The 15,241-nt window shown below is 36.7% G+C and overlaps 1 protein-coding gene across 1 annotated transcript in view; it reads left to right on the top strand.

The window, feature by feature from the left end:
* The first annotated feature begins 1,361 nt into the window (after positions 1–1,361).
* The window catches only part of nsun3 (NOP2/Sun RNA methyltransferase 3), a 154,164-nt gene continuing 140,284 nt past the window's right edge, over positions 1,362–15,241 (top strand). Inside the window, exons 1-3 of the mRNA XM_028799849.2 lie at positions 1,362–1,565; positions 2,822–2,919; positions 4,415–4,758. Of these exons, the coding sequence (XP_028655682.1) occupies positions 1,428–1,565; positions 2,822–2,919; positions 4,415–4,758 (580 nt within the window). The 5' untranslated portion in view covers positions 1,362–1,427. The remainder of the gene's footprint in view (positions 1,566–2,821; positions 2,920–4,414; positions 4,759–15,241) is intronic.

Below are 15,241 nucleotides of genomic sequence, written 5' to 3'. Positions count from 1 at the left end.
TATTACACAAATACCTCATAAACACTAGCACAAACAAGTTGCTTCTTCTCAATTCTCCTTTCCTCTCCTCTCTCTACCACACTGCACTCCTCCAGTCGAGTGGTGCCTTCCTCCCAGCTTTGACTCCCTGGACAAGTCAGTGCAGTCTATTTTATTAAGGACCCAGGAGTACTTCCGGTGCTAGAGCTCTGGCCCATTGAAAGCACTTCCAATTCATACAGATTTCCCAAATAACAGGGAGTGCATCTCCTTGCAGCACCCTCTTGTGGCACCCCCCGACCGGACTACAGTCCCCAACGTTCCTTGCTGGTGTCTGAATGGGCACTGCTATCAAGGGCTGCTGCCATCTAGCGTCCTGGGGGAACGAACATCCTTTACAGCCAGTTCTTCCCTGTCTTTCCCTTTCATCCTGGCCAGGGAAGGTACTACAAATATGTCTGGTTCGGACGCCTGTCCATCTGTCTGGGACTTCTCGCCTGGGTAAGGAATCTTCTTTCCTGGTTGGGATATTCCGTCCATCCACCCAAGAAATCTCTTTTGGGTCTAGCACCTTTCTATCTCTTGGCCAGGATGCCTCATCTGTCATCTTGGAGCCTCCAATCCAGGTATGGAACCATTGCCTCTCCTGGTTGCGATGCCCATCCATCCCGTGTGGCACTTACAATATACATACAGTATATAGACTGTGAGGATAATACACTGACATTGAATATTTTAAAATAACTGAAATAACTATATCAGGTTTGATGTTGTCTTGTGAATTCATGCCACAACAAAAAAAATAGTAACTATAACGTTAATAGTTCTTATTTATTCAAGAATCCCAGGGTTACCCACCGCTTAAGCACTCAGAAACAATGTATTATTTAAATGCAAGAATCAAAAAAATATTGCCGTATATTCTCGTCTAGTAAGCAACTCAAGCTGTCACATAACTGAAAAAAGAAACAAACACCCATCACAAACACCATACTCTTTCTCATTCCACTAATCATGGCAGAATGTGTTAAAATAGTAAGGACTAAAACAGATACGGAAATTACTGCTTCAGTTCAGTAAACTAATCCATGCAAAGTAAGTTCAAACAATTCATATAGGACCTAAATATCCCAAATAAATGATTTCTAGTTTGCTTTTTGGGGCTGTAACGTCCATACTTGCACTTTGAGATTTATTGCTAATGTAAAGTGCCCCTATAAATAAAATGCATTATTATTATTATTACTTAAGTTTGGTTTTTAAAGCCTTTACGTCGGTTACGTTTTTCGAAGGATCTTCTGGAAAATAGAGAAGTGCATATACAGTACTGTACTAATAGGAACTAAAATGAAAAGAGTTCGTGGGGAAAGATATGCAGACGGACAGAGTGTGCTACTAGAATCATGACCGTAGTTGATTGAGATTTTAAATAGAACATGTGAAGGAGAATGCACGTAATTTGCTTGCGGTGTCGGTTGTCAAGGACGTTTATTAAGTTTGGAATTTTCAGAAAATACAGCTGGGGTGTTGATCAAACGGGTGAAATAAAAGTCGAGAGTCTTCAACGTCAGTGCAGCGGCGGCGTGGTACGCGAGCCTATTTATCAGGGGGTTTGTCATAATACAGTGACGCGTTTATGTATGATTTATATTAAAACGTACATTAATATTTATTTGTCAGATTTTATTATTTATCAAAATATATCCGTATTGATTCATTTCACAAACTGAACACAAGTGACAATCAGTGTCAGTACTACAGTGTGTAGTAACGCAGAATGCTCTGCTCACGACTATTAGAGAAGTCAAGTAGAAAAATCATTATTCAGTAAACATCATGGGAAAAGAGTGCTATTTTACCCTGGTACTTTTTGTATCTTTCTGCTTTCCACACCTTGCTGAACTGATTTACTTGCTGCATCTTCTAACCTTCAGTTTTGTGAGTGGAGGCTGGCAGATGTGCTTATGTTTTAAGCAAGAGATATACCGTAACGGTACTAGCAAGGCAATAATGCTGTATCGTTTCATACGCATTTCTTATAAAGTATATTCATTAGTAGTGACGGTTTACCAAATTCATTTCAAATTTAAGGAGAAATCAAAGGAGTTCGTTCTTACTGCAAAAAAGTTGTATTAATACAAAGGTGCTAGAAAAATATCAGTTAAAATATCCTATTGGCTCAATGTTTGACCCACAGCATTGTGCTGCAATTTTAAATTATGAATTTCAAGCATGATTTGATAGTTCAGTACTTCTGAGAAAATATTTTTGTATAATGAAAATATTTTTATATGGTTAATGTACAGAATTTGAGTAAAGGTCAGCAGTATTTCAATCTTCAAAATAACTGCCTTGAACAAAGAAGTACATAATGTCCTGTTTCTTCACATAAACAAGTCACTGACGTAACAGTGATCTTATAAGAAGAAAGATAACTTGAGCAGAACTCAGAAAATAATTTTGTAAGTAAGGCGTGCCTGAAATACAGGTGTATTGCTTATTCTAGAAAGTGAAAATTTTTTTTTAGATAATATAAAAGTTATTAGTCCACATTAAGAAATACAGTTTACCTTACCATCAGACATTTCAGTCAACATGCAATAGTGGCTTGGAAGTTTATCCTCTTACTGAAATAGTTTAATCACAAACCAAAGTTTTTTTGGTTTTTTTTTGCGTGTTTATGTGAATATATATATGGAGTACTGTGCTTCAGAGTTAAGGGTGGTATGATTATTATATTATTTAAAAAATACATTTTTAGGTATTTATAGGGTCTTGTGTAAACACAGTTATCAAAATAAATTAGTCTTTTTTGCTGTTTTATTTGCAATCCACTGTACAGGAAAGGCAGCCATTGAAGAAGCAGATATCCAAAATTGTTCTAAGTCAATTTGATCAGCAGTATCCAAAAGAACTGGGCGATCTTTGGGAGTCGATACGGTAAGTCACTACCTTGGTTATTATTTTTTTTTCTTTTACTCTTTTTTTCATTCCTTAACTTTCAGTAGGCTTTACTGCCCTCTGCTGTCTTTGAAAATATTAAGCTTGTAAGTAACTTCAGATATAACTGAATGTTAAACACTTTTATTTAACAGTTAAAACGTGTATTTTTTACTTCATTTTTGAAGCCTGTTAGATTGTGACATTGCTTAAAGAGCCTTAAACCTGCAAATGAAACCAGTTTTTGCTAATGTTGCTTTTGTTTTTCCTCACAGTAATTTTCATTCACGTGAAATCTTAATAAATGGTAGTTACTGATAAGGAAATTTCTTCCTCTCAAATTTCTCTTGATGCCCCCTTTACTTTGTTGATATAATAGGAAGGTTCTCAGGACTCCAAATAAGTGTATAGGAAATGTATTTAACAAAGACGCCTTTGGAGTATATCATACGAGATGATGTTCTTGCTTTGTCATTACAGATACAGTATGTTAATAATTCTTTGTTCAGATAAAGTGTTTAAGATATGAATATACAAGAACATCTGTAGCATTTAGCTGGTAACATGCAAATTATAGGCAAGCACATTTACTTACTTTTACTCACATTTACTTACTTATTTAATATAGGTCACAGTTCAAATATAGTAACCATACAAGAGCTAACAGTTTGTGATATATTGAAATTACTCTGTTTGTTCTAGTTGAAGTTTGTCGCATTTTTGTTCAGATCATAAAAAGAGGCATTTATTTCAGAAGTGTAACATCTTGTGCAAGTAATGTAAACTTAGCTGGTGTTAATCAGTTAGATGATTTTGCCTTTGATTTTTGGCATAGTCTTGCCGTTGAATCTTCCAATACAAATTTACGATAGCTTTTATAACTAAAAGCCATTGGTTCATTCTCATATAGTAAAAGTACCTTGTTTTGCAAGCCATCCAGATATTTGAGTGTGAGCTACTGTCATAAAAAAGACTATTTATGAATGGGTTTAAAAGGTCAGCTACGAATATGCAGAGTTGTGTTAATTTGGAGAATTATTATTTGAATAACTTTCAAATGCAGTAAGACAAGTATATGTAATGGGCTATCAGTACCAGTACCAGTTTGGAAAATTTGACGTGGAGAATCTGTACATTTTCCTTACACCACTTATGGCTAAGTGCGGTTCATTTTTGGCTTTGAATTATAGGTACTGGGTATACCTTGAATGAAAAATACACTTTTCAGTATTGTGGGTTATGTTCAATTTATTGCAGGGGCTATTTGGCTCTTTAGGGACATATTAATAGAAGCAAACACTCACTCTGTACACAGTTTCTCTTGCACAATTAGGGCTGATTCAGCTCCTTCTTCTGTTGATAACTTAGGCAGCAACAGCAAGTTACCAGTGGCAAACCTTTTTTCTTTATAATATTGTTTGTTTAGCTACAGTGCAGCTATAATTAGTTGTACAAAGTTCTTTTAATCTGATTTCATGGTTTCTTCTTCTTTCAGAAGTGTGCTTCTGTGTCCAAATAGCTGGCAGTATGCTGTCTTGTTGAACAGATTTAATGTCTCTTTGGATTTAAAGAAGTGTCTTTGCTCAAAGGGCTATGTTCCTCTGCAGTCCACCATTTCTGGACATCAAAAGAACCCTTTGGAATGCTTTGTCAGTAAGACCTTTTCAAGGTTTCCTTCTCAGAAGCACCATCCTGGAGTGCTCAAGCAATACTATCTGTTGGGAGCTGCTTCTGTTTTACCTGTTCTGGCTTTAGAACCTCAGAATGGTGACAGAATATTGGACATGTGTTCAGCTCCAGGAGGCAAATCCATTGCTATAATGCAAGCAGCTCTTCCAGGTAGGTTTCCCTTGACAAAATCTAGCATCTTTTAACCTAAGAATCTTGTCTCATTTCTGTAACCTGACCTAGGATAGACAGTGGTTAGGAATAACCCAGTGTCCCAAATTAACATTCCTTCATTTAGAATTTTCATGCATTTAACATTTTGGATGCTGTTGTTAAACATGAAAAAGCTCGTCTGAACAAGTGGGAGCTTTTGATATGATAATTGTCTTTGCAGCTAAAAGTGACTCTATTCTGATTTTTGCCTTGTATCTGATTTTTTTTTGTTTTGTTTTTGCTTGACAGTTCAAATTAATTTTGCAGTGATCCACATCTCATATGAGTGTGCACAGATACCAATCCTGAATCTGCGCTGTGTCTAAAACAATACAATAATGTATATATATATTTATATATATATGTATATATATATTTATATATATATATATATATATATATATATATATATATATATATATAATATATGTATATATATATATATATATATATATATGTATATATATATTTATATATATATATATGTATATATATATTTATATATATATATATGTATATATATATTTATATATATATATATGTATATATATATTTATTTATATATATAGAGAGAGAATATTTAAACCTATACAGATCCAATAAGCAATTATGTAAAATGAACATAAACATAAAAAGGACCAAACAGGCTGTACTTGTATAATGTCTGTAACAATTTTACAGTGTGCTTAATAATTTAATCTAACTACAGATTGACTTAAAATACATGAACAATGTGGTAAGTCGTTATGGACATATAAAACATAACATTTACTGTGAGATTAAAAAATTAATTTACAAATAGAAATGTCATAATTATTGAAGAGGAAATAGAAATATTTAACTATATTTCCTTGTGTTCTACAAACAATAGCAGTAAGACAACATAATTAGAAGAATAATATAATGTTGTAGCTGAAAAATAAACATACCAGAACTAAGTTCATATGAAAGAAGGATGATCAATTTGAGTGTAATGAACATGGAAAAGGAATTGGAAAACACTGCATTTTAAATTATTTTAAAGAAACAACTGCTAAAGAAAGATACTTTCAAAACAAAAGGAAATGAGAGCAAAGGTTGTCAGTGACAAAGCAAAAAATGAAAATTTAATTTATATATTTATTTTTTTTATATTTTTATTTTATTAATTTTCATTGTAATCATTCCATACAAATAGATCAATTTATAACCCAACAAAATTGAAGACAAATCAATAATCATAAGTGTCTGTGGAGGACCTCTTGATTAAGGTGTCCGGAGATTCTTTTTCATCAGTTTCAATGATATTTGTAGCGAAAGTACTTCCCCTTTTTTGACTAAAGTTCATAGAAGGTTTTCCTTTGTCGTTCCTCTCTCTTTTTTCTATGTAGGTGTAACTTTGCGTAGCTGTGCTATGTATTGAATGAGAGGCGTTCTGAGCTTGTGTGTAAGAAATCTATTAAATCATCAAATTTTACATCTCTTTTTTCTTCTCTCTCAGTACTGCAGGCTAGTGATAACCAATCTCGTTTCAGTTCATATGGGAGCTTTGAGATGACAATATGTAGATTTTCTACTATATCGAATTCGTTCTGTTTTCCTCCTGAAGTAGGTGCTGCATTCATGCAACGACCGAGGAAGAGGGCTAAATCTACTAATGCGCCCCCATCTTCTGCTGACTTTATCTGAGGCCAGTTCATAATTTTTTTAATGAGTACTCTATATATATCTGCCTGCTATATCCATAGTAGGTTTTGAGCAATTGTAGTGCCTTTTGATAACTTTCCTTTGGCGCAAGTCCGATACAGGATTGAATGAGCTCTTCAGGGCGACCTCTAGTGTATTGTTCTAAAAAATGCAGTTTATCTTGTTCATTTTCAAACGCCTTGTCTACAGCATAATCAAAGGCTCTAATAAATGATGAATATGTCAGAGGATCACCATTAAATATTGGTACTTCTGTACATGGCGCTGGGGGGTTTATCTTGTTTCTCCGAGTGGTAAGCTAACAGCTTTGTAGCTTCGACAACTGCCTTTTGGCTTTCGGTTTGATTTTTTTGAGATTCAATTTGATTCTTCTGATATTCGATTTGATTCTGTGCTAGCACATCAACGAGATCTTGTTTGTAAGTCTGCAAACAGGCCCCTGAGGTAATTACTGGTCGTTCCTGCCTTTCCGACTCGAGTTCATCCAACCTTCGTAGGATTCTATCGAGTGTCGATTGTTCAACCAACACTGCCAAAGAAGGTGATGATGCTGCTGCAGCGCTTTTCTGGGCTAAAGTGTCCAAAGCGCGCTTTAACTGCAGAGAAGCCTTTCGCACCTTTGACTTTGAGCGATCCTGTTCTTGCAATTGCATCTCTTTGAATTTGTTAACTAGCTGTTCGTCGGATTTATGTGTTAACAGTCTATTTGCATCTTTCAGCCATAGTTTTGTAACATTAATAAATTCGTTCCAATTCTTAGAGCTTTCGGCGAATGTAGTTTTCTGTTTCTTAATTGCGCTTTCTTTATTTAGCGCTGATATTAGCCTTTGTTTCAACTCTTCTATCTCACTGTGCGTCTTGCAAAAAGTTTCAAGTCTTTTAGCTACTTCTGAATGATTTTCTGTAGTATCTTTAAGACTTTCTATTGCAGCTATAAGCACATAAAGTTTATCTTTCCTCTGACTTATATGACCTTTGAGATCTCCGATTACATTTTCTGGCTTCGAGTCTGTACTCAATTCACTACTAATTTCACTGGAGTTATGCTTAGACATTGCCATGATAACAGCTCAAATGATTGACAGCTGGTTCTCTTCTCAGCAACAAACGTCACAATCAGTACGTTCCAACAAAGCAGTTACTTCCTTATAGAGAGGCTTCAAAACTCAGGCAAAAGCAAAAGCGATCATCCACAAAGTCTTTTACAATATCACAGTCTCTTAAAATCTTCAAGTTCAGGTACAGCGACCTTGCATTTATTTACAATTATGCATAGGTAGAAGGTAACAGCACAGTACCTCGGAATGACTCAGTTCTTTTTCTTTCGTTGACGAGTTCTGGAGCAGAAGCGTCCTCTGTCCTCAGATGGTAGATTCCGGTTTCAAGGCCTTAAGATGGCAAGTTTTCTGACGATAATGTAGCTGCGTTTTTCCCAAAGTTTCCAAAGTTCAGCAGCTCTAATTCAAAAAATGGGATTCAACAAAAGCCTGACGCGCAGAAATGATTCCACAGACAAATATCTTCGTTTTTAAAAGTTTAGTTAAGTTTAAAGTAAAACAGTTCACACAAAAAAAGGAAAATTAAAATAGCAAAAAAAAAAGAAAAAATTATAATAAGAAAAATTTAGTTCTAAGCTTAATTTGTTATATCTTAAATCGTTACTAATCACTTATAATTTCTGAACCATTTCGAAACGGTCAGAAAACTGTATGCTTATCCCACTTCTAACTTGAAAATGGGTCTTTCAAGTCCCTGTTTACTGGGACCTGCTCTAAACACAACTAAACCTAATATCACACTGTTTCTCAATTATAGCAAGAATATTCTATCTCTTACTAACTTATAGGGGGGAAAGACTTTACCATTGTCTATGACTATAGAAGAAATTATATTCTATTCAAATAAAGCAAACATTAATATGAGTTTAACTCAAAACTTTAAGTTTCTGAAATTGGCTCTTACAGTGAATATCCAAAAAGATTCACAGTATAACACTTGTTTATTATAATCACCTTCACTCAGTTGTGGATAAACATCCTGTATATCTCAGATCTGCTAAGGTATAGGTTTGATAAAATAACAACAAGCACAATGTGGAAAAACAGTTTGTGTTCAGTTTTTTGAGTCTTAACACTACTGGCACTCTTTCATCTAAGGAAGTACACATTTATAATACTACACTGTGACTGCTTTCATTTTATTGATTTAAGCCAAGTGTGTTATTTCTATATTTAAGAATTTTTTGGTTTGTTGGGGGTACACAGAGGAAGTTTGCTGTTTGTTGTTGTAAATTCTTTAAACAGAAATGCTTAAATTTCCCTTTGAAGACCAAAGACATATTAAATAATATATATCTGATCCCCTTAGAATTTTCTATTGATGTTGTGAAGAAAATTATTTTTTCTGTTTTTATATCACGCATACACACATACACATATATAAACATATATAATGTATATGCTATACAGTACCTGTCAAATAATACAAGTAAAACAAGTGACAGCTCCCGTTTGAATAAGTGGCAAGAGTGTTCCTGTCTTAGCTACAATAAAGCTGATCTGGACTTACCTCTTTATCTCTTGTGCATGTCAGTGACCCACACATCACATGCCTCAGGTGCCGACGTCTGAAGTTCAGTCCCAGTAAGGGAATACCGTAGTGCGTACACCTGATGAGCCCCAATAAGGGTATCATATACCAGTGAGTTGCTTCTTGCAACTGAGAGGGCGTGGCAGATGTTTGCGGACTGGCTGACCAACCACAAGTGTTAACTGGCAACCGTCCTGGTTTGCATCGGAGCCCCCTACCAGGGGGCACCTCGGATGACTATGGAGTCTTGGACTGCAGCACTTCCACCACACCAGGCAGTGCTGCCGGAATAGGAACCAGTTACACGCGGAGTGCTTCTGGGTACCCATGCAGTACTTCCGCCAAACAGGAAGTCCTGCTGGAAGGTCATCATGGAGCACCTGGAGTACTTCCGGGTGCATTATAAAAGGGGCCGCTTCACTCCATTCGAGGAGCTGGAGTCGGGAGGCAGAGGACAGAGCTTGTGAGTGGCGGAGTGAGGGCAGCAGAGAAGTAGGAATGGAAAAGAAAGGACTGAGTATCTGTGAGCTGTATTTGTCGTGATTTATGCACTGTGTTGTAAAACAGAGCAGAAATTAAAAGCATGTGTTTGGACTTAACGTGTGTTCTTATATATAAACAGACCAAAATTTACAGAACAGAATTTTTTGGACTCAACTAATCTGAATGAAATTAGTAAAAAATAAAATGCCATTAATTGCTTCTTTATGTTTGTCTATCTGGAGTAGTATTGTACGTTTATATAGATAGTATCTATGTTTAATACCATCCTTTGGATATTGGAATGGATGTTCTTAATTAAATCCTCCACTATTCCAGCAGTGTTGTAAAGTACTGTTGGAAGAACTACAATGTAATGTGTGTGAGACAGTATTTCCTTTCACAACCTTTTTTTTTGCTTCACATTGCATTGAATCTTTTCTATCCTCAAGATTGAGCACTGAGTTATAGGAAAAAAAATAATTGCATACGTATGTGTATTTTTTAAAGTGAAGATTTAACTTGTTGTTTTTCTCCAAATCTTTATTTATTCTTTTGCACAATACAGACCAATCCAGAGGAATAAAGTAATAACCCTAATATGGATTTTTAGAGCAGCTGCTTAATAACTCCTGAGTCCTGTGATCAGGTCTTAGCCAGGGCTTTGTTGGTGCAACCTTTGCATGTTCCCCTTATGTATTTTTATAACAATACAGTGGAACGTCTGTTCACGACCATAATTTGTTCCAAAACTTTGGTCGTAAACCGATTTGGTCGTGAACCGAAGCAATTTCCCTCATAGGATTGTATGTAAATACAATTAATCCGTTCCAGACCATACGAACTGTATGTAAATATATATATATATTATATATATATATATATATAGTAATCCCTCCCTCCATCGCGGGGGTTGCGTTCCAGAGCCACCCGCGAAATAAGAAAATCCGCGAAGTAGAAACCATATGTTTATATGGTTATTTTTATATTGTCATGCTTGGGTCACAGATTTGCGCAGAAACACAGGAGGTTGTAGAGAGACAGGAACGTTATTCAAACACTGCAAACAAACATTTGTCTCTTTTTCAAAAGTTTAAACTGTGCTCCATGACAAGACGGAGATGACAGTTCCGTCTCACAATTAAAAGAATGCAAACATATCTTCCTTTTCAAAGGAGTGCGCGTCAGGAGCAGATGTCAGAGAGATAGAGAAAAGCAAACAAATCAATACGCTGTTTGGCTTTTAAGTATGCGAAGCACCGCGGCACAAAGCTGTTGAAGGCGGCAGCTCACACCCCCTCCGTCAGGAGCGGGGAGAGAGAGAGAGAGAGAGACAGAGAAAAATCAATACGTGCCCTTTGAGCTTTTAAGTATGCGAAGCACCGTGCAGCATGTCGCTTCACGAAGCAGCTGCACACAAAAGGTAGCAACGTGAAGATAATCTTTCAGCATTTTTAGACGAGCGTCCGTATCGTCTAGGTGTGCGAACAGCCCCCCTGCTCACACCCCCTACGTCAGGATCAGAGAGAGTCAGCTCAAGAGAGACAGAGAGAGAGAAAAGTAAGCTGGGTAGCTTCTCAGCCATCTGCCAATAGCGTCCCTTGTATGAAATCAACTGGGCAAACCAACTGAGGAAGCATGTACCAGAAATTAAAAGACACATTGTCCGCAGAAATCCGCGAACCAGCAAAAAATCCGCGATATATATTTAAATATGCTTACATATAAAATCCGCGATGGAGTGAAGCCGCGAAAGGCGAAGCGCGATATAGCGAGGGATTACTGTATATATATATATATTTAAAGTTTTTAAGCACAAATATAGTTAATGAAACCACAGAACGCACAGCGTAATAGTAAACTAAATGTAAAAACATTGAATAACACTGAGAAAACCTTGAACAACAGAGAAAACTAACACTGCAATAGTTCGCGCTATAGCGCTACCAACCGCTGGCTAAAAACACTTTTTTTTTTAATGAGTTTTAAGCACAGGGAAAAAAATGAACATTTGAAAAAATCCGTAATTTAATAAACCACCAAGAAAAGTAACATTGCAACAATGCACGCTACGAACCAATCGCTGTAAACAGAAGTGAAAACAAAATCAAGCCCAGTGCATTCTTTAACTGCCTTCCTACCTTATGCATCCAGCTCTCTCTCTCGCGCTGCCTGTGTGTGTGTGTGTCTGTCACTTTCTCGCGCTGCCTGTGTGTGTGCTCTCTGTCTCACGCTGCCTGTGTGTGTGCTCTCTCTCTCTCGCATCGCTAGACTGAACATGTACAAACCGAAAGGGAAACCAGCTTGTTCGTATACCGAGTGTGTGGTCGTGAACCGAGGCAAAAGTTTGGCGAACTTTTTGGTCGTAAACCGATTTGTATGTGTACCGAGACGTTCATGAACCGAGGTTCCACTGTACTTATTTTTTAGCACTTGTCTAAATAAATTCTCAAATTGATAAAATGTTTTGGAAGAAAGTGTGAATATAACTGTTAACAACTGTAGAATTTCTGAACCATTTTGCTCCATTACAGGACCATTTGTATAGTTTCCATTTGCAAGCGCAGAGCACTTAACACATTTAAAAATCTAATTAAAAGTAATATGCAAAACATTAGTGTCTGCATTCTTTTTGATGTACACACGCCCATTTGTTTAAACTTACAAAAGTATTATTACTATGAAGCACTTCAACATTTTTCCATTGTTCACATTTTCAAAAAATGCATGTCATGGTCATAGACTGATATGGCATCGAGCAGCTAGAAGAGGAACTTGGTGTCTTTCAACAGTACACTTCATCTGTTGGCAGCAAGTGTTTGTTTATGTGTGGCTTCATCCTTTTTTATAAGAGATGGTAGAAATTTGATTTGCTGGTGCAGATGTGGCCTCTAAAAGTCAAATGAAAGGGTAATTGAAAAAAGCAAGAGAGCAAGAAATGTTTGTTTAATTCATTACTCTGCCTTACAGCACTATATTTAGGAAAGTTTTTTTAGGTAGCTGCTTTTGAAATCTGAATTTGTTAGATCAGAAAATGTTATTAAGTTTACAGTATGTATTGATTTTAGGTTATTGGTGTGCAGTTAGCTGAGTGACATAAAAGCTTACTCTAATATATGCAAAAGATGATACCTTTGATTGGTAGTTTTTTGGGGGAAATTCATCACTGGTTTAGTCAATGTGAAAAATTGTCTAATTAAATATGCTTTTCTTATTTAGTCTAAATAGATCTTCTTGAGCTTGGGGAAGACACTTCTAAAATTTATTTAAATATTAATATTGGTTTTGCTTGCTTGTTTTTCTAAGGAACCAACTCTAGTGATGATAAAGATTCTCTTGCCAGCAGACTTTGTTTGAGGTATAGTTTTAGGATGTAAATATTGTGATGTGCTTCATTTAATACAATCAGAACATTTTACACACATAAATTCTGCTGTTGTCTTTCTATATTTAACATTGCTGGCACAATGTAGTGATATACACTATATATATATATATATATATATATATATATACAATACTGTGCAAAAGTTTTAGGCAGGTGTGAAAAAATGCTGTAAACAAAGAATGCTTTCAGAAATAGAAATAATGATTGTTTATTGTTATCAATTTACAAAATGCAAAGTGAGCGAACAAAAGAAAAATCTAAATCAAATCAATATTTGGTGTTACTACCTTTTGCCTTCAAACCAGCATCAATTCTTATAGGTACACTTGCACAAAGTCAGGGATTTTATAGGATTATAGTCAGGTGTATGATCAACCAATTATACCAAACAGGTGCTAATGATCATCAATGTCACATGTAGGTTGAAACATAGTCATTAACTGAAACAGAAACAGCTGTGTAGGAGACTTAAAACTGGGTGAGGAACAGCCAAACTCTGCTACCAAGGTGAGGTTGTGGAAGACAGTTTGAGCACAGCAACAAGACACAAGGTAGTTATACTGCATCAGCAAGGTCTCTCCCAGACAAAGATTTTCAAAGCAGACTGGGGTTTCAAGATGTGCTGTTCAAGCTCTTTTGAAGAAGCACAAAGAAACGGGGAACGTTGAGGATCATAGACGCAGTGGTCGGCCAAGGAAACTTAGTGCAGCAGATGAAAGACACGTCAAGCTTATTACCCTTCAAAATCGGAAGATGTCCAGCAGTGCCATCAGTTCAGAACTGGCAGAAACCAGTGGGACCCAGGTACACCCATCTACTGTCCGGAGAAGTCTGGCCAGAAGTGGTCTTCTTGGAAGAGTTGCAGCCAAAAAGCCATACCTCCAACGTGGAAGGAAACAAGGCCAAGCGACTCAAGTATGTACGAAAACATAGGAACTGGGGTGCAGAAAAATGGCAGCAGGTGCTCTGGACTGATGAGTCAAAATTTGAAATATTTGGCTGTAGCAGAAGGCAGTTTGTTCGTCGAAGGGCTGGAGAGCGGTACAATAATGAGTGTCTGCAGGCAACAGTGAAGCATGGTGGCGGTTCCTTGAACGTTTGGGGCTGCATTTCTGCAAATGGAGTTGGAGATTTGGTCAGGATTAATGGTGTTCTCAATGCTGATAAATACAGGCAGAGACTTATCCATCATGCAATACCATCAGGGATGCGTATGATTGGCCCCAAATTTATTCTGCAGCAGGACAACGACCCCAAACATACAGCCAAAGTCATTAAGAACTATCTTCAACATAAAGAACAACAACAAGTCCTGGAAGTGATGGTATGGCCCCCACAGAGCCCTGATCTCAACATCATCGAGTGTGTCTGGGATTACATGAAGAGACAGAAGGATGTGAGGAAGCCTACATCCACAGAAGATCTGTGGTTAGTTCTCCAAGATGTTTGGAACAACCTACCAGCCGAGTTCCTTCAAAAACTGTGTGCAAGTGTACCTAGAAGAATTGATGCTGTTTTGAAGGCAAAGGGTGGTCAGACCAAACATTGATTTGATTTAGATTTCTCTTTTGTTCCTTCACTACATTTTGTTGATTGATGAAAATAAATGATTAACACTTCCATTTTTGAAAGCATTCTTTGTTTACAGCATTTTTTCATACCTGCCTAAAACTTTTGCACAATACTGATTATATATATATATATATATATATATATATATATATATATGCAGTTGGAGATCCACGAAGGGAGAAAAAACGAATCACGTATCATAAAATAGTTTTATTCCTGAGCTTTCAACCCCTATCAGGGGTCTTCATCAGAGGATAATGCTTAGATTTACAAGAATCAAAGGCAATATATAGCAACACATTCAGTATGGGGGGTGGGGGGTGGGTGGCGGTGACTAAGTCAGTATGATCAAGGGGGGGGGGGGGGTTGTATAGTTTAATCATTGTTTATATGTCCTTCTTAAGTTGGCATATGCTGGGTTTATGTCCAGGTGTCTGTTGATGGCGTTTTCATCTGATAGCCAAGACTCGGCCAACTCTCTGGCGCTTTTTGTACTGGCCTTAAATTTTACTTTTACGTTGTCCCTGTTGAATGTGTGTCCTGTCGATTTGTATGTGCATATATCAAGGATAGTGCGTCCTTTCTTCTGACGGCGTTGCGATGTTCCTGTACACGTGTTGAGATTTTTTTTGACGTTTGTCCTATGTATACAGCTGAGCAAGAATTGCATGGAATACTATAAACTGCGTTTCGTGTTTCGGCTGTCGATTTCTTGTTTTTAGCATT

The sequence above is a fragment of the Erpetoichthys calabaricus genome, chromosome 4 (genome assembly GCF_900747795.2).
Source record: "Erpetoichthys calabaricus chromosome 4, fErpCal1.3, whole genome shotgun sequence".
NCBI lineage: Eukaryota > Metazoa > Chordata > Cladistia > Polypteriformes > Polypteridae > Erpetoichthys > Erpetoichthys calabaricus.
The sequence above is the reverse complement of the archived record's forward strand: the minus strand, read 5'-3'. Positions and strand labels throughout refer to the sequence as shown.